This window comes from Alligator sinensis, unplaced genomic scaffold (genome assembly GCF_000455745.1).
Source record: "Alligator sinensis unplaced genomic scaffold, ASM45574v1 scaffold512_1, whole genome shotgun sequence".
Lineage (NCBI taxonomy): Eukaryota > Metazoa > Chordata > Crocodylia > Alligatoridae > Alligator > Alligator sinensis.
In genome coordinates, this window is record NW_005842063.1 from 1,133,637 (window position 1) to 1,154,494 (window position 20,858).

Genomic DNA, 20,858 nt, shown 5'->3' on the forward strand with positions numbered 1-20,858 from the left:
ATTTTTCATGTTTAATATTCTTTCCTCTGGAAATGGACTTTTAGTTTGTATTGTAGGATTGATACATTACAAAATAACATTTAAAGAAAAAAAAAAGGAAAACCAGAATGAAATGCTTGAGGCCAGAGATTGGTGTTGGGATTGGTGTGAAATGCAGCGTTTTTCAAACCTTTTGTTTCTTAGGAAATTCCACAGATTTCTGTTTTCAGTCCAGTCTGGAATGGAAACAAATTTCACAATGTCAGCAAGCCCCGCGGAGCAGAAATTAGTTTCCAGTCAGCTCTAATTGTCGTGATTAAAAACCACAGCATGTGTACAGCCTCTGGTTTTCCTTCCCTCGTACCCAGGCCAAATCAACATGGATGTTACCCAGACATTCGGAGGCACCTCTTCTCCCCAAGGGCTGTCCTTGCCCCGCTTTGGCTCCCTGCCCCAAATGGTGTTGAGGCTAGACCTGTTTAAAGTGTGGCAAAACTTTGCTTCTCATGAAAAAGGCAGAGTTCTCCCTAGTCAGAAAACACAGAACTGCTTTTGCTCAAAGTTTCTGAACAAATTCACCCCTGGTAATAACCAGATCTGGATAATTTCAACCCCAAAGGTGATGTCTGAGAAAGTTGTGGTCAACTGAAAGTATGGGCTCCCATTGCAAAGCCTTGGGGAACCTTAATTTTATTAAAAGGCTCCTCTCCCCAGTGGAGTTAACAAAGGCAGAGAGCACAAAGATGCTTCCCTCTACATGCAGGCGCCCTGAAACAGCTCCGCATGACTGCCCTGCTCTCGGGGACGTATCTGAGCAATGGCACAGGTCCTAGACACAGGAATAGTTGCCACGAGGCAGTTTTCTGGCACTGTACAACTCATCTCCAGCAGCGGTGGATCCTGTGCTGGGCATGCAGGTGGAGGAGAGCGGGAGAGGATACCCGGCTGTCTGAATTAAAGCCCATGGCTCCTTGGGGACTGAGTTCCCAAGTCTGCGTTGTCAGAGCGTGGCCCTGCCAGGGAGCGACGTAGCCGGCCCCGTTTGGGGACACGCATCATGCCTGGTTGGGAACATCTCTCTTACTTTTCACCTGGGGACCAGGGTGGATATGGATCGCTCCTTTCCAGTAAGCAAACGTATTGTGTACCTGGGATGTTGGATATGGACCCTCAGAAGGACCTTGCCGGTAATCCCATCCACCATGCCGCCTTCCCGTGTTCAAGGAGCTCTTTCAGAGCCCTGGACCACGGCAGTAAGACATTTAAAATAGGATCAGCAGGACATGTGAGCTGCAAGGACTAGTGCTTCCTTTCTCTGCAAACAAGGTGTCTGCTTGGCTTCACTCCGTTATTCAGATTTATTGCTTGAGGTGCTGAGAGTACCTGATCAAATAGCATTGTAAAGCAGCACATAATCATGACTTCTTTTCAAACTCAAGCATATCTGAAAATGAAAATGTGCTATTGCGATTCAGCTTTGAAATACACAGAATAATTGGCGCACCATCTTGCTGACAGGCAGCCGCATCAAAAGCAAACCAAGCCCAAACCCAGGAGCAAAAAGAAATCAGCAGTGAGAGGTCCGCGTGAACACGGGCTGACTCAGAAAAGAATCCAAGTGTTATTGCAGTGCTCGTGGGGTTTGAACCGTGGGTGCAACACTAAGTGTGCCAGGGATGGGGTGCAAAAATATGCTTTAAGGGGCAGGACTGAGCGGTGGTTAAAGTGAAGGGGGAATCGTTGGATGCAGCGTGTCAGAAGCCCCAGGGTAAGAGACTGGACCCCATGCAAAGGGAAAGGGATGAATCTGATGGTGGCATTTATAAATCCCAATGAGCGCGTGGTCCAGGCGTGTGCCCCTGCACGGAGCTTTCCCGCTGCCGGTTAGCTGGCCTCAGTGGTGGTCCCAGCACCTGTAATGTGCCATAAACTCAGCTGCCGGTGCTTAACAGCCTGAAAAATAAAAAGGAAGAAGAAGGAAAAAGGGAGAACTCTAGGACAGACAGGCATAAAACACTTGAGCTACATATACATTTATTTCAGAGCTAAAACCCTCTCATAAGCATGCCCACGGCATTCATGTTGCAGTCCTTGAGGAACGGAGGTGAGATTCCCTGGGGCCCATGATTTTAAAACGGTTGTATTATTAATGTAACCAGGCCCGGGAGGTTTGTCTGCATGAACCCCTTGAACACCGGGAACATAAGTACCGGCTGACCTATTTCCCTCCTAACCTTCATGGAGAGGATCACAGGAAGACGTTGTGCTTCCCTGATAGCGCTGCTTTATCCTGATCTTGGAGAGCTTTCATTGTGGCCAGATCCCCGCCGGTTGCCTGCTTCTGAAAAGCGCCAGGTTGAAGAGCTTCTTTCAAGCCTCTCCAGAAAGGGGCCTATTTCATCCCTCCGTGATGCATGTTGCTGTTCACGGTGTGAGCTCTTTGTTCCCTATTTGTACAGCACCTAACGCAGCAGGGTTGTCGCCCGTGACTGGGGTGCCCAGCTGCTGCGGTGACACAAATAGCACGTAGCAGTAGCTGATGCACCGTTATTTATTCCAGGGGGTCACACGCTTGCTTCCCTTTGCACGCGGCAGCACCACTGCAGTAATGCACATGGCAGGCTGCAGGACAGGATAAACATTTCAACAGTCTTCGTGCTGAAGTCAGTTTGAGAAATGATGCTCAGGCCCCTGCGTGTTTTGGCGAGGGTGCCCAGGGTCAGTATTAGAAAGCCCAGCTGGCACCTCCCTTGCAGGCCACACGCAGCAGCTGCCTATGCCGCGTGTGGCCACCTCCTACCCAGAGCCTGATTTGACCTCAGGAAGGAATTTTTCCCTTTCGGTCCAATTTGGCGAAGGCTGTGACGATTTCAGCCTCTCTCTGTAGCAGGAGGCATTGCCCTCTTCACAGGATCTTCTGCCAAAGATGGTGGCAGGGCCCTGGTGGTGCCTTCATCTCCCGTCATCGTGGGGGATATTCTTGATTTGTGCTTTGTAGTTTGCAAGGGTTTGAAGTGGCACTTGTAGCAGAAAAGGTTTCCCGTGCGAGCAGGGGACTGGAGACCACGGCTCAGGGCACCCTTTCCAGGCCCACGGTCCTGCGGAGAAGAAAGCACACTGTATTTTCTGGCACTTCCTTCCCATCTCACTCTTTTAAAAGGTTTGCCCAGTTGAACCAGTTTAATCCCATATGAATCAAAGTGCCACAGAAGCGTTCGTCGATTCAGGGACTTCAAAGGCAGGAGCTGCACCGCTGCACCTTGCATCGACTAGTCATTGCCTAAAAAGCACTGGGAAAGTAAATGCCCTATTGAGAGCAAAGGCCTAGGCTGTCTGTCTTGTCTTCCACCTCCTTGTCCCACATACCTCCTCTACAGCCTGCCCCGTGGGCCAGCTTCAAGTGGAGGGCTGAAAAACGTTCTCACGTGTGACCCACGGCTGGAGAGTCAGAGCACTCGGCTGCGTGGCAGAAAGCAGCAGGTTGAAACGCCCGCTGCGGGAGGGGGCTAGCACCTGGGTCTCCTGCTCCCGGGCGAGTGCCCTAATCCCTGGGCTGTTGGGTAGGAGGGGGAAGAGCCCCCCCACCTCCATTTTGCATCTGTCACCTCCATGTGCAGGGCGCTCCTAATTCCCCACAGGGTAACACCGGATCCCAGACCGTGTGCAAGTGTCAAAAGCTGGTGTCACCAGGTAGACCCTGTCCCTTAGACACATCGAGTGGAACAGGAGTTAGCCAAGGCACTTTGCAACGCGCTGCCGGCTTTCCCTCAGCAGTGAGGCAGAAGGCAGGCTGCCTCAGCTGCCCATCACGTGGCTGGCATGCGCGTGGTCCTTTCTATCAGCCCTGCTCCAGGGAAGCCATCGTGCATTTGCAGGCTGCTTTGCAATGCCGCGGTATGGAGCAGAGCGACCTGGTCAGTCATTGTGCTGCCTTCGGGTTCAGATCGGAGGGGTGCTATGCTCGGGGAGGTCCCAGCCCACCGGACCGTTGCCTCCCAGACTGCCCCCGTGCCACCCGGCCTGCTGCAGCCTCTCCTTTCCCCCTGGAGCACAGGAGGGGGGTCCAGGCAATGCAAGACACCTGTTGCCTGCAGAGGGGCGGGGGTGAGGGCAAGAGCGAGGTGCCCCAGCTCTGATCTCTGATGGTCGGTGCCTGTTTCCTTGGCAGGACCTGAGTGAATTAAACGCGACGGCAGTGAAGAGCCTCACCAACACGGTGACCGTGCAGAGCCTCAAAGCTGGCACCATCTACGTTTTCCAGGTGCGGGCACGTACCGTGGCAGGGTACGGTCGCTATAGCGGGAAGATGTACTTCCAAACCATGACTGAAGGTGAGACTCGGGCAGGCAGCTCCCTCTGCCTTCAGGGGGGACAGCGGGATCCAGGAGGCCACAGTGACCCTTCTCTCCCCTGAGCAGGCGCAGGGCTGAGAGACGGGCTACCGTCCTGAAAGGGCTCAGCAGCACAAGCAGGGGAGCTTTGATGCCCAAGGGGTGCTGCCTCCCCTGCTCTGATTGCCCATAGCCTGGGGTGAGGAATAAGCCTCCCTTTTTGTCCCAGCAGTATCCCTGGGTGCAAGTGGAGGGTGTAGGTTGCCCGCACTCTTGTAACGAGCTCCCTCCCTCTCGTGTGTCAGCTGAGTATCAGACCAGCATCCAGGAGAAGCTTCCGCTCATCATCGGCTCCTCCGCGGCTGGGCTGGTGTTCCTCATTGCAGTGGTGGTCATCATTATAGTGTGCAACAGGTAGGTCCCCCGGGAGTGTGATACGCTGCCACCAGCGGGGTGGCTCGTAGCACGCTCATCCTGGTAGCGAGGGGAGCGTGGGATGCGGCGGGGTATGGAGGACTGAGGAGTCTGCAGGACAGTGGGGTGGGGATGGAGGCACTGATGGAAGGAGGAGCGTGCACAGGGGTAGGGGGAGTAGGGGAGGCCATGGGGTAGAAAGTGACCCCGTGTGGGGCTGCCCCGGACCAGCTCGTCCCTTCCCCACCCGCTCAGGGCTCCCTCTCATTCCAGAAGACGGGGTTTCGAGCGGGCTGACTCCGAGTACACCGACAAGCTGCAGCACTATACCAGTGGCCACAGTACGTACCGCGCACCCGCGCCTGGCCCGGGGGTCCGCTCGCTCTTCGGTGTGTGCTCTTGTTCGCTCGTTCCTTGTGCGGTGTGGGAGGTGACAGGGGCCTGCCAGGCTGCAAGCATCTGCATCTAGGCCGGGGGGCTTCTTCTGTTGGCTGCGGCTGGCAGAAACCTCCGCTCTTCTCCCGTCTGCGCCCTTGGAGAGCAAAGAGACTCCAGTCTCTGTCCAGCCGCCACGGGGGAGGGCTGGGGAGTATTCAGCTCAGTGGCATTTTTGGCTCTTGCACAGGTAGCCATTCAGTCCCGGGATGTGTGACCTGCATGCATACATGGTGATGTCTTTGCATATCTGGCTACAAGTCCGAGCCATCAAATGGAAGAGGAGGATCCTCGCCTGTTGTAGCTGTAGTAGCGGAGCGGCTCGAGCGCTCGCCCTGGGAGCCAGAGGCCCACCGCACCTGGGACTTCCCTGCGCAGTCTCTAAGCCCAGCTGAGGCCCTGTCCTGGCCCTTCTCTTGGCTGCCCAGGGGAGCGGTTTCCAAAGGAGCATGCAGAAAGGCTTGGGGTAGTGCCTGACCTGTGTGGTGCTTAGAGAGACACCAGTTTAAACGCCTTCTGGGAAAGGAGAGCTTGAGTCTGTGCTGTAGGAGACTGCTCTACCCATGCAGCCATCACAGCTAGAACAGGGGAGGTCCCTCCTCCTCCATCACCTACTAGCTTCAGGCTGCCTAGTTTTTCACACCTTAGAGGCTGCTGTGAGACCACGAGGGTGCACCCATGTAGCCAGGCACATATGTGGCTGGTGAGCAGCCTACCACGCGTGCTCAGTCTATGCATGCAAAGTGGACACTTACATGTGTGTCCCTCTCCTCCGTAAACCCAGTCTTCTAGCCAAGGTGCAACCCTAACCCAGAATCACCTCCACAGCCACGAGGCTCATTGGTTGAAATTAGACTGTGTTTTAGAGCTCCACTCCCACTGCACTGTGGTATCCTCCAGAAACCCTCCCAAATGCAGTGCACCCCCGCTCCCCACATCACCCTGCACCATCTAGAGCCCCCTCCTCACCTTGCTGTGTCCTGTAGCATCCCTGAAATACCCACAGCTTTAACCTCCAGGCCTTGCACCGTGAAGAGGAAGGGGACTAGGCTGCATGCCAGCCATAGGTACGTGGACTTGGACTGGTGCTCCTTCCCTAAGCAGACATACTGCCCATTTTGCTGTGTGCTTTGCTCCAGGGCTGGGCTCTCGTGAGCAGCAAATTGCAGCACAGCAAAACAGAGGGCTGTCTTAGGCAGAGCCAAGGAAATGCTGGGAAGAGCTGACCCATGCAGCGCTAAGACCTGTCCCAGGCAGGAGCCCCCTGCTCAGTTGGACAGACTGTGTTTCCTGTTCTGTCTCAACGGGGCAGTTCAGCTCGTGCGGCTGCTCTGGAGCCCTCGATGCCCCATCCTGGTTGTGGCTCACTCCCTTGGGGCTCCGGTGAAACCTATATAGGGGTGAATAAGGACAGATATTGGAGTCTCTCTCATGCCAGTCCTGCCATTAACTCACCCTGTTGCTTCCAACAAGTCACTCAGCATTTTTGTACCAGGGATTCATTGCCTAGAAACTGCATTTCTGGGACCTCCCTCTGAGCGACTGTAACCGGCATGGGGAAACTAGGAGAAGAACCGGGATCAGTTCCTTCTGTGCTCGGTCTTCAGGGCATGGCGCTGAGCCTGGGGCATCGTTAGGTTTGCTGCCAGGGCCCCCATGTCATGGGTGGTTGTGGCCTCACAGCTTGGCACAGAAGGAGGAGACAGACGGGGCAGGACAGCTTGCTATTCAGTGCTAAACCTCTGTCGAATGTGCTGTGAGCACATTCATCGCATCTTATTAGAGAGCCAGCCCCTCAGGCCATATAATGATGACAGGTCCATCTGAGCTAGCGCCATGGGGGCTATGTGTGGTCACTCCAGCTGTTCCCAGTACATCCAAAAGCAAATTTTTGGACAGCGTTTTGGGTAGCTGACATCTGAAATTACCCTGAAATAATTCAGGCAGCCATGCCTCAGTTATTTTGAAGCCCAGGCGCAGACTCCGTGGGCTTGATTGCTGTGATGACTGCTCTCACCCCCGCATAGCTGTGCTTGAGCTCTGAGGCCCATAGCCAGGGGATGTGGCAGGCAGGCTTTGATGCCAGTGTGTCACCGTACGGCACGCGGTAGATGTCTGCTTCCCTGCCCAATGCCAGGAGGAGGCTCAGGCTGGGCCTGCTTCCTTTGGAGCAGGAGCCACGTCCCTCCTGCGTCATCACTGTCTCTGTGTGCAGGGGTCCGCGTTATCCCGGCCTCTGATCCCCTTCATGCTTGATGCGTGCTGTACTCCGGGGAAGGTTTCTGGGCAGGGCGTGTGCATATGGGCTCTGTGCACAGCTAGCAGAGGCTCTGCCTGGGATGTGCTCCAAGAATGCTGTTGCTTTTCCGTGTTTCCCTAACTCCTGCACGTGCTTACGCCATCTCTAAGCATAGAGCCATCAGCAGTATTTCCTTCTCTTACACAACCATGCACACATGCACAGACACGCACTTTCCTCCTGTCCTGGGAAGCTGCCTGCCTGTCATTCAGATTGCACCTGTCTTTCTGACTCTATGCAGTGACTCCCGGGATGAAGATTTATATTGACCCCTTCACCTACGAGGATCCCAATGAGGCCGTCAGGGAATTTGCAAAGGAGATTGACATCTCTTGTGTCAAAATTGAGCAAGTGATCGGAGCAGGTAGGCTGGGCAGTGATGGGCAAAGCAGCCAGACCCAGCGGCTGGGAGAGAGCTTACTGGGGATCCAGCCTCACTTGTCCCAGTGGAACTGGGAATGTGCTGTTCCCAATAAAAGAGGGTTGGGGCAGTCCAGGTGTGTCCCACTGTGCAAAAGCCTCGAGCTCAGAAGCAAGCCATGCATATCTGCAGAGACTGGACCCTTTGTGAGCAGCACTGTCCTGGAGTATAGGGTCACCTTGCAGCCAACCACCCCGAGTCACGCAGGAGGGACTAATTCAGAGGGACAACGTTTAGTGCCCTTCGGCTGAAAGAATGAGGCTTGTGGCACAAAACAGAGGTGCTCCTTTGTTTTAGCCCCCCGTCTAAAAATATCTGGCAGGCAGGACATTGCGGAGGCATGCGTAGGACCACAGCACATGGGTGGGCAGGGGCTGGTGGGGCATGGGTGCGGTGTGCTGTGCATGGGGTCATACTGTGCCTAACCGCAGGGTGTCTGGGTGGTGGGGCTTGCATGGTGTTACAAGTGGTCGTAGCTCGATGTCTGGGTGGGAGAGCTGAGAACGCGGGAGCCCTGTCGTCCATGCCCTGCTCTCTCTCCTGTGCCCAGGGGAGTTCGGGGAGGTGTGCAGTGGACACCTCAAGCTGCCTGGCAAGAGAGAGATCTTCGTGGCCATCAAGACGCTGAAATCAGGGTACACAGAGAAGCAGAGACGGGACTTCCTGAGCGAGGCCAGCATCATGGGGCAGTTCGACCACCCCAACGTCATCCACCTGGAAGGGGTGGTCACCAAGAGCACCCCTGTCATGATCATCACTGAGTTCATGGAGAATGGCTCGCTGGACTCCTTCCTGCGGGTACGAGGTGCAAGGAGAGTACAGCAGTGGATGGGGTGCTGGCACTGGGGGGAAATGGAGCAGGGCCCAGCCCTTAGTGCCCCCCTCTCCTTGTGGCAGGCATTCATTCTGCATCCTGGGATAAGCTCCCATGTCCTTCAGATGGCTTTGCTTCAGAGATATGCATGTATGCATGCATAGAAGGGGCACACTCTTCTCCTCACTGTCTCTCACACACACACACACACACACACACACTGAACAGGTGCTGTTAACACACACAGTGCATGCACAATTGACGCTCAGGGTGCATTCACTTATACACAGTACCTAGTCCATATGCACTGGGCCAGATTTTCAAGGCTCAGGGCTCATATTGAGTGTGGAGACATCAGCAGCATCTACCACAATGCCCAGGCAGGCAGCTCCCCTGGACACAGTGCCTCTGCGCATGGGTCTTTAATCATATTTTACCCTGTATGGATTCATAGTCTGGTAAACGCCGATGCACCTGCTGCACGAATGCACGTCTCAGGGCACAGAGAGCTGTTGCTCAGCTGCAACCTGAGGTTAAACCTGACCTGGAGCAGACATTTGAATGTTGTGTACCCTGCAATTTCCAACCTTGCCCACCAGCATGGATCGGTAACACAAGACAGAAAGTCAGGTGCAAACACATCCACATACACCTGACCCACCAGAGCACATACAGAGGTTATGTAGGCAGGCATAACCCTCTCAATATGTATAGTGCATGCTCCCTCCTCGCATATATGCTACACTGCAAGATACGTGTGCAGACTAAACGCACTTACACACACACCATCCACACAAGGTGCATGCATACACACACATGCATACTACACACATAGTATGTACTCATGGACATACATCTATCAACATGTAGGACGAGCACATATACACTCGCACTGCACGTCCAGGCACATGCTCCCATGGGCCATATGGGCAAGTCACTGGAAGCACTGCCATGGACTTTAATATGCCTCTTCCCCTGCCTTTTTCCTGGGGCGTATTGCAAACACATCCCAGTTGGGCCTCTCATTTCTCCCCTCCAGCAAAATGACGGGCAGTTCACGGTGATCCAACTGGTGGGTATGCTGAGAGGCATTGCCGCGGGCATGAAGTACCTGGCGGACATGAACTACGTGCACCGGGACCTGGCGGCACGCAACATCCTCGTCAACAGCAACCTGGTCTGCAAAGTGTCTGACTTCGGCCTGTCACGCTTCCTGGAGGACGACACCTCGGACCCCACCTACACCAGTGCCCTGGTAAAGCTCCCGTCTCTAGAGGATGCAAGGGAAGAGGGTCACAGAGGGTGAGAGGGAGAAGGAGGAGCCCTGTGAGCCCTGCTAGAGACCCCTCACCCTGTTACTGACCCCCTGAGCCATCTCTTTGCCTTCAGCAGAAGCATGCACATCAGGGTCCCCCAGGCTGGGAAAGGGCAATGGGCTCTGACTTAAAAGGCCACTAATATGAGAGCAAAGCTTGGCCCTGGGAAGAGCCTCTCATAATGGGGAAGGGCTCTGCCCCTTCTGAACCCACGTCAGGGGGAGGAGAAACCCACCGTTTCACATAGGTGTACACCCACCTCCACACACAAGCACACACACATCTACTAATTGGGCTCACATATACAGGCCCCTGCTCCACATTACACATACTACGCAATTCGCTTGTGAATCGCACAATAAATTTAGACTAGCCACACATGCAATGTAATTACCACACAGTTAATGGTGCAATAAAGGTAGACCAGCCAGCATGCAAAGTAACAATCACACCGTAAAAAAGACTGTCCAGCTGTAAAAGGAGCCAACCAGCTACAAAGTTAGTGCTTGAAGAAGTATAACAGCTCTGTCGCTGGTTTCTATATGGGTTTAATTTGCACGTGTAGCGGGGCCCATACTCACACACTCCCACACATGCATATTTACTTACTTATATCTTTACTTATATAAGGATATACCCTGACATGCACCTGCTAATGCAGTATACTCGCACTTAGGCATCCTCATGTACATGCACATACACACGACCATACATGCTCGCACACACGCACACACCCTTTAGTAAGGTTCTTGCAATGGAGACATTGCATTTTATTAGTCAGAACAGACCCCCAGTGCACACAGGGTATTAATTGTGGTGAAGCCAATTTGTGCACAGATACCTGTGTGACAGAAATCCCAGTATAACAGATGCCAGTGCCACAGCTCTTATTACCACGATGGCACCACTCATCTTTGCACTAGGGTTGTCCATCTTCTGTCCCCATTGTCTAGGAGGCAGCGGTCCTTAAATTGCATTGCTGCCTGTGCCTAATGCCCTATAATGACAGACCGCTGTATGAAACTTAGTATTGATGAGAAACCCTACTATAAATAAGCCATGACCTCGTAAGGAGAGATTGAAAGCAACACGGAGAAAAACAGTGACAGCAGAAGATTGCAATTCTCACTACACTACCCACAAACAAGAGATAAGCCGCGTGCAGAGGTAACATAATGTTGATCCCGCACATTGCTGTGGTCTCGGTGCCTGTCTCAGGCTACAGCACGTTTCAGAGAATTCAGGGCAACCGTCTCATGAATAATTAAAACTTCGCTGCATTGTCAGAGCCGATGCACAGTGTGGTTGGCATCGCAGATGTTTGCTCACTTCCTTGATAATTTATAGTGTTAGAGTGATGCTGTAGCCATGATGGCCCAGGAATTATGCAAGAGGCAAGGGTTCCTGTGGGCGAGCTCTTCTATTAGACCCACTGCGTTGGCGGGGTAGGGTTCAATGAGCTTTCGAATGTGAGACATTCTTCTTCCAGTCAGAGGAAAAGAGCCACTGTGCCCAGCGCTGCCCGAAGATGGGCGAATAGCCCTCGTTTGGTGTGCAGCGCGCACAGATGGGGAACGTGGTTCCTCACGGCACTAGGACCTGCAGTTTAAGATCCTCCTGAGTTACCGTCGGAGTGGAAAGCCTTTCACCATTTTCATACGATAGGCATACCTCTGACTTTTTTCCCCAGATACAGGGTAGAAATACTTCTTTAACACTTCTAATTTTTTTGCATTATTATTGCCATTTCCATCTACTGAGGATCCCATCCTATTGGTAGGTCTCCTTTTCTTCCTAATAAATGAATGCATTGTCCTTAGCTCTGCTGAAGAGAGACTTCTTTGCTGTTGCTTCACACAGCAATTTCCTACAGTGCCTAGCTTCTGGCTTATATTTATTTCTAGCAAGTTCCCCCTTTTTACGTTTGTAATTTATACTTTTAATTTAGCTTTTTATACCCGCTCTCGCTTCCCTTATGAATCAGATTAGGTTTTAGCCACCATAGTACTCCTTCGGGCTAACACCGAATCCTCCCCTGATGGGTGCAATGCTGTTTCGGTTAGGGAATTATCATTTATCATGTTTAGAAATTCTGGAGACGTTTTAGCCCTTCTCAAGGGAGTATTGGCTGATGTGAGAGTTTGTGTAAGTGTGAATGTATTTACACACGTGTGTGCATTTGCATGTGAAAGAAGGTATCCAGGTTGTAGCCATATTGATCGAGAGGAAAAGGCAATCAGGACTCATAGTAGAGACGATATCTTTTATTAGACCAACAAGGTTTTTGCAAAAAATGTCTTTAATTACAAACTTTCGGGCACAAACACCCTTTATCGGGCATGCCTGATGAAGGGTGTTTGTGCCCAAAAGCTTGCAATTAAAGAATTTTTTTTGCAAAAATGTTGTTGGTCTAATAAAAGATATCGTCTCTACTATGAGTCCTGATTGCCATGTGCAAGAGTGCATTCACGAGTGTATATATAGGTGTGAATGAGTGAAGAAATGCTGGAATACTTGTAATCTCATAGCTCAAAAATTTTGCCAGGGTTTTTGGAAGCAAATGAGCTGGACACTCGACTTTCCCTCTCCTTTTCTTTCACTGGTCTCTCTCTTCCTATCCTGCAGGGTGGGAAGATCCCAATACGGTGGACAGCACCTGAAGCCATTCAGTACAGGAAATTCACATCAGCCAGCGACGTGTGGAGCTACGGCATAGTCATGTGGGAGGTGATGTCATACGGCGAGCGGCCCTACTGGGATATGACCAATCAGGACGTAAGTTAGCAGGAGATCCCAGGGCTCCTGCCGGGGTGGGGAGGATAAATCAGCTGGAAATCAGGAACAAGCTAAAGATCCCTAAACTGCCTGCATGGTCACAGCTCTGCTCTGTCTGCAGCAGACTGTAAGAGAGATCTTCAGGGCAAAACCATTGCTGGCCCGCTCCTCCTGACAGCCCTCGGGAGGACAATCTGATTGCACTGAACTTGTCATTGCCTCTTTTTCTGCAGGTGATAAATGCTATAGAGCAGGATTACCGGCTCCCCCCTCCCATGGACTGCCCCAATGCCTTGCACCAGCTAATGCTCGACTGCTGGCAGAAGGACCGGAACCATAGGCCGAAATTCGGGCAGATTGTCAACACGTTAGACAAGATGATCCGAAACCCCAACAGCCTGAAAGCCATAGCCCCCGTCTCCTCCGGGTAGGCACCTCTCCTCTCGCCCTTTCCTTCCCTGCGTGTCCCTTGACTGTTTCCACCAAACTCTGTCAAGGATGGGTCCTTTGTGTCCACACCAGAGTGGGAAGTCGAGGTCTCTCGGCTAGGGCTTGTGTAACCATAGCCCAAATTCCTGTTCTCCACGGGTGACAATATCTCCTGTGTCCGCAGCAGACGTTGCTTCCCTTGGCTTGAATCTATAGCACGTGTCCTCCTCCATGCTCTGAGCTGTGTGTAGTACCAGGGGAAGCAGAAAGAGGTTTCTGCAGACTTCACTTTCTTAAACAGTATTTTTAAGCTCTGCCAGGGAACGGGGACCCCAGGCTTTCTGTACCAACCAATAGTCCCATTAAATGACCTGAGATTTTTGGTGTGGCCATCTGAGTGTAGAGAAGTGATATTTTGAGAAGGAGACGCATGCAGTGTCTGGATCCAGTGTACGCTTGCAGCCATGCGACACACGGATAAGGCAAAGACTGTGATAAGGGACTTGTTTTGCATAGAACAGAAGAGCTGGAGGCTGTAAGTGAGCGGCACGCTGTGTTAAAACCTTGCTTTCCTGACTCGGCATGTGTGCAGGGGGACATGGAGAGAGAGGCGGACGCAAGGGTCTGAGATGGAAGAACTAGGGAGGAAACTGAAAAGATGCAGCAAAGGGACAGGTCCTTCCCACTGTTCATGAGGCTTGTACGCTCCATGGAGGAGCGCAGGCTTTGGCCTTAATAATGCAGACGTCATGGGGCCAGATTCCCTTTTACTTACTAGTTGTCTAACTGGATGTAAGTGCTTAAGTAGGACTCTGTTCAACCCTGATCCAGTCCCTGAAAATCCATCAGTGCATCTACTTGCGTAATACGCCATCATCTGACCCTTGATAAGCGCGTGTTATAAAAAAGCAACAAGGAGAAGGCATTAAATAGGTTTTCAAGGCCCCAAGCAGGGTGGAACAGGATTGCACTTCCACACCTAATAGGTGACAGGGCATCTGGCTCTCTGGTTCTTTCCCTTTGAACAAAACAAAGGGATTAAGCCCTGAGATAAGGTGGATCTTAGGAGCTGAGAACAACTGCAGACCTGTAAGATGAATGGTAACTAGTTACGGGTCCCAGAGGGACCGTCTGTAAAGGCAGCCCCAGCTAAAAGTGCACGCTTGCATCCTGATCAAGTGCAGCCTCAGTCCTCTGGCAAGAATATCTGAGAAGGTGTGGAAAAGGCAGGGCAGAATCCGTAGACCTGTTCAGACAGGATATAGAAGTGGAGCAGGTGGTTGGATGCGGCGCTCAGTGCAGATGCTACAGACTCTTGCAGAAGGGCGATGAAGGTAGGAGGGTGTATGGCTGTGAATCCTTTTGGGGGCTATCCTAGCACACATTTTTCTTGCCTTCTTGTGTTGAACTTCTCAGCAAACTTTAGTGATATGCTTCCTCTTTCTCTACCCAAATGAAGTCTGTAATTTTATTTCCATTGTGCAGGTTGGGATGCTGAGAAATAGAGGGGAAGTACTATCTAGAAAGTGCATGGGAGAGCTGGGAGTACCTGATGGCTAATTCTGTTCTCATATTACAAGATAATACTAGATCTGACCTGCTAATTCTACCAGTACGGAGAGGAAAGGATAACATTTCATCCAGCCCCACAAACTGACTCATCCTGTTGGTCCGTCCTTGGATCAGATCATCCACGCGGAGACAGGGTGTGCATGGCTACGTCCAGAAGCATCCCAGAGCTCCTGGCACTGTCACACCTGGCGGAGTGGGGGGAAACCCCTGCTCATTCTTTGTTTCTGTATTTCAGGATTAACCTCCCTTTACTTGACCGCACAATCCCAGATTACACCAGTTTCAACACAGTGGATGAATGGCTGGATGCCATCAAGATGGGCCAGTACAAGGAGAGCTTCGCCAACGCCGGCTTCACCACCTTCGATGTGGTGTCACAGATGACCATGGAGTAAGTGCCAGGAGCTGTAGTCCCAAAACAGAAGCAAATAGCTCACAAGTTTTATAGCAATTGGCCATTATTAACTTTTATCTTGATATTGTACCCGTCTTACCCATACGTTATATAGTACTAGTCTGTTGACTTCCCAAAAGGCCACTTAATATTTTCCATTCTTGCAAAACTCCCATACTCTGCAGATATTTTCCTCTCTCTTATCTGCAGACTGTCTCTCCACCTTTCTGTTTACCAGCCAGAATTCAGGCTGTCTGATTTCTTTAATCCCCCCAGTCACAGGCAGATTTGAGTGGTGTTCCCCCAAACCCAAAATGTTGCACAGCGATACAGGACAGGATGGACCCAGGACATTGTTTCAGGAGGCAAAAGGCAGTTCTGCAGCACAGAGAGGGTACTTCTGGATTCATTGATTCCCCTCAATTAATTATTTATTGTCATTCGGGACTTGTCCATCGCATGCAGATCTCTACCTGGAAAAGGCTTTGGAGAGCCCAGAAGAGCTGGTGTTGCTTTGTTCTGTGCCTGAAAATATCCACATAACAATGAATTTGCATATCCACTGCTTCTCCATGGAGCACTGGCCCTGACTTACAAATCCTACAATCTAGGCTTAGACACTGCAGTCGCAGGTGTTATAGGAAAACCTGAGAGCAAGGAGGAGAGGTTCAGAGGCAGAAAAACGCATACCCAAGCTCTGGACATAGCAAGCAGCACAACTGCAACAATAAAATAATAATAGTAATAACTAGAATAACAAGAACAGCAACAATAATAGTAGTTATTATAATAATAATAATAGTAAATACAAGCATGAGCACATGCAGATCTCTGAGCTCAGCTGTCGCAGGTACCATGTTAATACCTCTGGTCAGAAGAGCTCTAATGATGCAGTGTTGCATCAGAATTCGCATACTTAGCAAAATCAAAATCAAAATTTGCATATTCATCAAAATAGTACATAAAGGCCATTCAGTTTAGCAGATCCCAAAATCAGCTTTCCAGGGAGGATTCCTCCAGTTTATCCCTCTTAATCCAAAGAGACAGCCCAGGCTTTCTGCAGCCATGGCTATCACGATAAGCACTGACCCCCAGGAACCCCAGGGCTCCCAGGGTGCATAGCTCCAGGATAATCCATGAAGCTTACTGCCCTACACCTAGAGCCCCATTTTAGTTAGCTAAGAATCATGAATGTTGCCAAAAACAGCTCTTGAAATACCTGCATCCTCCATGAAAACACAATTGCCCTTGGTTAAGGTGGTAGAGAGGCCAAGTAGTGGGGGAGACCCTACAGCTAAGTGGTTAAAGCACTTGCTCAGAAAACTGGAGGGGCACGTCGTGTGTGCTTTAATGCATGTTAGCCTATTTTAATGCACATTAAGGTATCACTGAAAAACTGTGCTATTTAGCTAATGCACATTAAAATAGGTTAATGCTCATTAAGCATCACTTAAAAACTGTGCTCTTCAGTTAATGCACAATAAGGCAAGCTAATGCACATGTTCCTAGTACCTCCCAAAGGAGGTGCTAGGTTTAATGTGCTTTAACTAAAGCACTTTAATGCATGTGTAGACGCTCCCGAGTGTAGCCCACCCCTTGCCCAGAGGGGTATCGTCCTGACATCCTAGCACAGACCTGTAGCGTACGCAGCCGTATCAGTACGTAGCTCTGCTGCGCATACTCCTGCTTTGCTTGCTTGAAGAATCTAGGAGAAATAGGCTAGCGAACGACAAGGGAGCAGAGACAGCACAAGTCCCCTGAATGGAAAACACAGTCCGGTTTCATCCGTTTCATTTGAGTTGTTTCAGAGACAGTCAGGAGTCCAGACTTGCTCAAGAACTAAGCAGGAGATTGCTTGGCAAACAGCTGGGCTCTGTGTGCAGGGGGAGGCTCCTTACTGACCCGTCTTGTGTGTGTGTTTATGCCACAGGGACATTCTGCGAGTTGGGGTCACTTTAGCAGGACATCAGAAGAAAATCCTGAACAGTATCCAGGTGATGCGAGCACAGATGAACCAGATCCAGTCTGTGGAGGTTTGACATTCATGTCCTCACACTCCTCGTCCTCAAGGCCCCGCTCCCCGTTGCCCCTGTATGTCCAGGCTCCAGTTCTTGAGTGTTTTGCATCACCAGAGACAGGCAGCTGCTCTGAGGATCACGGCAACAGGAAGAAACGTCCTAAATAACAAGGAGTCACCAAGAACTACGAAAATGCAAGCGATGGAAAAAGGGAACAAAAAAAGACAAATATTTTGAAAAAGAAAACTGGAATATTTTTAAATAATAATAAAAGCAATGGCATTCTTGACAAGGGCTCCAAGATCCACAAGAGTCTCCAAAGGGAGACCAAAGAGCAGCTTCTTTCAGTTTCTTCTTGCACAAGGCTGCTCCAGCCAGCCCCAGACACCTCTGGAGTAAAGGGACTTTTTCAAGAAGATGGGGGAAAAAAAACCCAGTAAAAGATGTGGGAAGCACTCTTCCTTTTCCGACGTGGGAGGGTGACTTTGGGGATGTCCTGAAGCCAGCAATCCTCCCTGAAAGCCTCCGCGCTGCCCGAGCGACGGGGGAAGGAGAGCTGAGGAGCTCTCTCCATGCAATGGACCGACAGCGTCTCAAAAGCGATGAACTTCAGAGCCGAATTTTTTTTTTAAGCAGATAAAGAGAGCTTAGAGGTCTCTTCCCAGCAGCTGAGGAACCTGGGGCCGTCGGGGCTGGGGGATGGGGAAACCGATCCTTTTTATAGCTGTTTCTTTCTCTCGACACAGAACAGTTTGGCGAGGGACACTTTTTCCGAGTGTCTGCCCGTCCATCCCTCCAACGGCATCATTTTCTCATACATATCATATGCACAAGACTTTTAGTGATGTCCTCACTAGTTGCCAATGACCTTTTCTCAGAAGACTTCCCAAGTACAGTATGTAGTAGTTTTTGATTACAAATGCTGATGTGTACAGTTATTTTTTTTGGTTGTTGTTGTTTGAAGACTTGTCCTTTTACCTTGTTTGTTAACACCAGTCTGTGGGTTTGGGGTCGGAATATTTTGGTCGGTCAGTCGGTCAGTTGGGTTTTTTATGAAAAGGAAATGACACTTCCGAGTCTCATCTCTCTCAAGAACTTGAACCTTCTCCTGGTGGAAGGAGAAGTCCAGCTTCCTGACTCGACACTATGCCAGGGGAACAATTTTTTATGCATATTTCCTCCTGTTTGCCTGTTATTTTGTAATTTTTCATTGCCTGACAGATGTTCCTAAGTGTTGGGCTTCCAGCTATCCTGCCAAGGGGGAAGAGCAGCCTGGCCTGCTGGGATCTGCTGCTTTAGGGGCCTGTGGAAGGGGAGAAGCCGAGAGCCACACTGACCTACCAGCTGGGACAGACGAGGGGCCGATGCATGGGGCAGTAGTTGCAAGCTAGGGACAGCAGCTGGTAGCCGGAGGTGTCCTTGAAATGAGGTTCCTCAACGCTTGGACTCAAGTAAAGGGCCAGTTGTGAAATACCCATTGCGGTAGCTTTGTGGCTGTTCTCTGCGCCCCTCAGACACGTTCTCCCTTCCACGGGGGGGCATAGGTTCGGGGGGCCATGCTTCATTTTTATCCAGCCACCTTTAGGAGAGTCTTGAATGGCGAACGTGAGCATGCGTCATACCTGCAGGGCCCGCCCGGGACCAACCACAGCAACTGAAGGGTCAGTCAGCGGATCGAGAAGCAACTGCAATAACTGCTTTAGTTACAGGACAAATGACTAGATATCACTGGCCAAGTTGTAGGGGAAAGTATGAGAGAAAAATCTTGGATTTGCTCTTCCAGCTCATCCTCACCCAAATCCTACTGACTAGGCCTGGCCTGCTCCTTGTGGGCATGTTGAGTGTCCTCCTGCGTCTCTAGAGCCTCACTTAGCGTTGCCATGTCATGTTTATGGGTACACCTTTTTCAGTGGCACGGAGGCCTTGAAGATATGTTCCCAGGGAACTTAAATTGCTTTATTTCCCCATGGCCAACGCCAAGAGGGAAAAGAATTGGCTGTGGGTAGAATCCTAAGGCTGATTTTTTTAGCCCTTTTTGTAGTGACTGCCTGTAAAATATGGAAAGCCTGGCACAAAATACGTAATATTTTCCTCCTCAGATTAGACCCGGAGACAAAGCACAGTTGAGAGGTTGAGAGACAACGGGCAGTTTCTTCTGACCTCTTTTCTTAGCACTTGTGCTCTCGAACGTGTTTGCTGCACAGCTACAGCAGCAGGTGCCTGAATTGCAAGGTCTGCCTGTCCAGGGTCCGCTTGCCCAAAATCCGCAGAGATGCTGGGTGGGTTTTCTTTTATGCAAGGTGTTTCCCTGTTAGGACGTGAGCTAACATCCAAACATCCACCTGGAATCAGTGGGAACCTCTGATTAATCTTACTGTAGACAGTGGGCTAAATTCTGCTCTCAGTGACCTCCGTGTAAATACTGATCAGCTTCCCTGAACTCAGTAGCCTTTCCACGGGTGGCACGGACAGCAGAATTTGATCCAGTGTCTGACGACGAAGGGTGAGAAATGAGCAATGGGAGAAGATCGTAGGCTGTGTCAGCTGGAAGCGGGCCGGGAAGTGTCAGCCTGGTTAGCATTTTTCCAAAATACAATCAGCTGAAGCATGCTTTAACTTGCCCAGTGTTTAACCAGCCCAGTTCTTGATTGTGGTCTAGGCTTGATTTACAGCAATGGCATACAAGCGACAGCGATGCTGACCTTGTCGGTATCATAGGCATGCTGGGAAACTGGGGGCTGCCATATGTGCTCTATACCCAATAGAAGCACAGAGCACCAGAGAGATTGCATCTACGGTGCCTCTCTCTCCCAGTTCAGGTGCCATATTTTAACATGGGCTTGTTTTCAGGGGGCATGTCTACACGTACATTTACTGTGCAGTAAATAACTGTGCAGTAAGCAGTGTTTACACCGGTGTCTACACATGCAGTCGTTACAGTGCAGTAATGCTATGTACGGACTGGTTACTGCGGCAGTAAGGCATCTACACGTGCCTTACTGCACAGTCACTGCTCAGGTGTACATTTGCTACCTGGATCATGCAGGTAGCAAATTTACGCCCAAGATGGCACAAGTCGCCATAGTTACTGCACAGGATGGACACACATGTGTAGATGCGCACCGGTACTACGCAGTCATTTTTGGTTAGTGCACAGTAACCTAAATTACTACACAGTAACGGTGCACGTGTAGACGTGCCCCGTGTCACCCAGAGGTACCATATGAGGCCGCTTGGTGGCAGACCTAGGGGAAGGAGGGACAGGTCTAGCCTAAGTTTAATCACCACAGGCCACTAGTTATGTATGCAGATGGGAAACGTGTGAAAGCAGAGCTGCCTCGGTAGAAAACCATCCAGCAAATTCCTGAGGGGCACCGGGCTGGAAGGGCCGCACACTGCTCTTGTGTTGTCTTTCACAGACAGTCCTGGACTGTCCTCCGCGACCATGCTTCCCGAAACCCAGCAGAAGTGTCCATGCTGCAGGCTTCAGAGCCCATCCTCTTCAGGCAGGGCCCTGAGGGGAACTTGTGGTCAATTTAATTTGGAGACCCTTTGTCTTAATGCACTCAATCTCCGCACCGGCAGGCTGGCAGGATCCACCTCTACCTACCTGAGCCAACCCACTGTGAAAGGCTTGTTCAGAGCTGGGGTGGCTGGCATC

General features: G+C 51.0%; 1 protein-coding gene across 3 annotated transcripts in view; it reads left to right on the forward strand.

Annotated features, from left to right (window-relative positions):
* The window catches only part of EPHB2 (EPH receptor B2), a 121,211-nt gene extending 100,403 nt beyond the window's left edge, over nt 1-20,808 (forward strand). The window contains exons 7-16 of one of the 3 annotated variants that reach the window (XM_014519749.2): nt 4,148-4,310; nt 4,616-4,724; nt 4,998-5,113; nt 7,700-7,822; nt 8,430-8,677; nt 9,733-9,948; nt 12,635-12,784; nt 13,018-13,211; nt 15,021-15,176; nt 17,110-20,808. In XM_014519749.2, coding sequence (XP_014375235.1) covers nt 4,148-4,310; nt 4,616-4,724; nt 4,998-5,113; nt 7,700-7,822; nt 8,430-8,677; nt 9,733-9,948; nt 12,635-12,784; nt 13,018-13,211; nt 15,021-15,176; nt 17,110-17,218 — 1,584 coding nt within the window. In that variant the 3' untranslated portion in view covers nt 17,219-20,808. Of the gene's footprint in view, nt 1-4,147; nt 4,311-4,615; nt 4,725-4,997; nt 5,114-5,349; nt 5,408-7,699; nt 7,823-8,429; nt 8,678-9,732; nt 9,949-12,634; nt 12,785-13,017; nt 13,212-15,020; nt 15,177-17,109 lie in introns of those variants that run through there. The other 2 variants (XM_006023186.3, XM_014519750.1) reach the window with 2 other exon arrangements.
* The last annotated feature ends 50 nt before the right edge of the window (nt 20,809-20,858 follow it).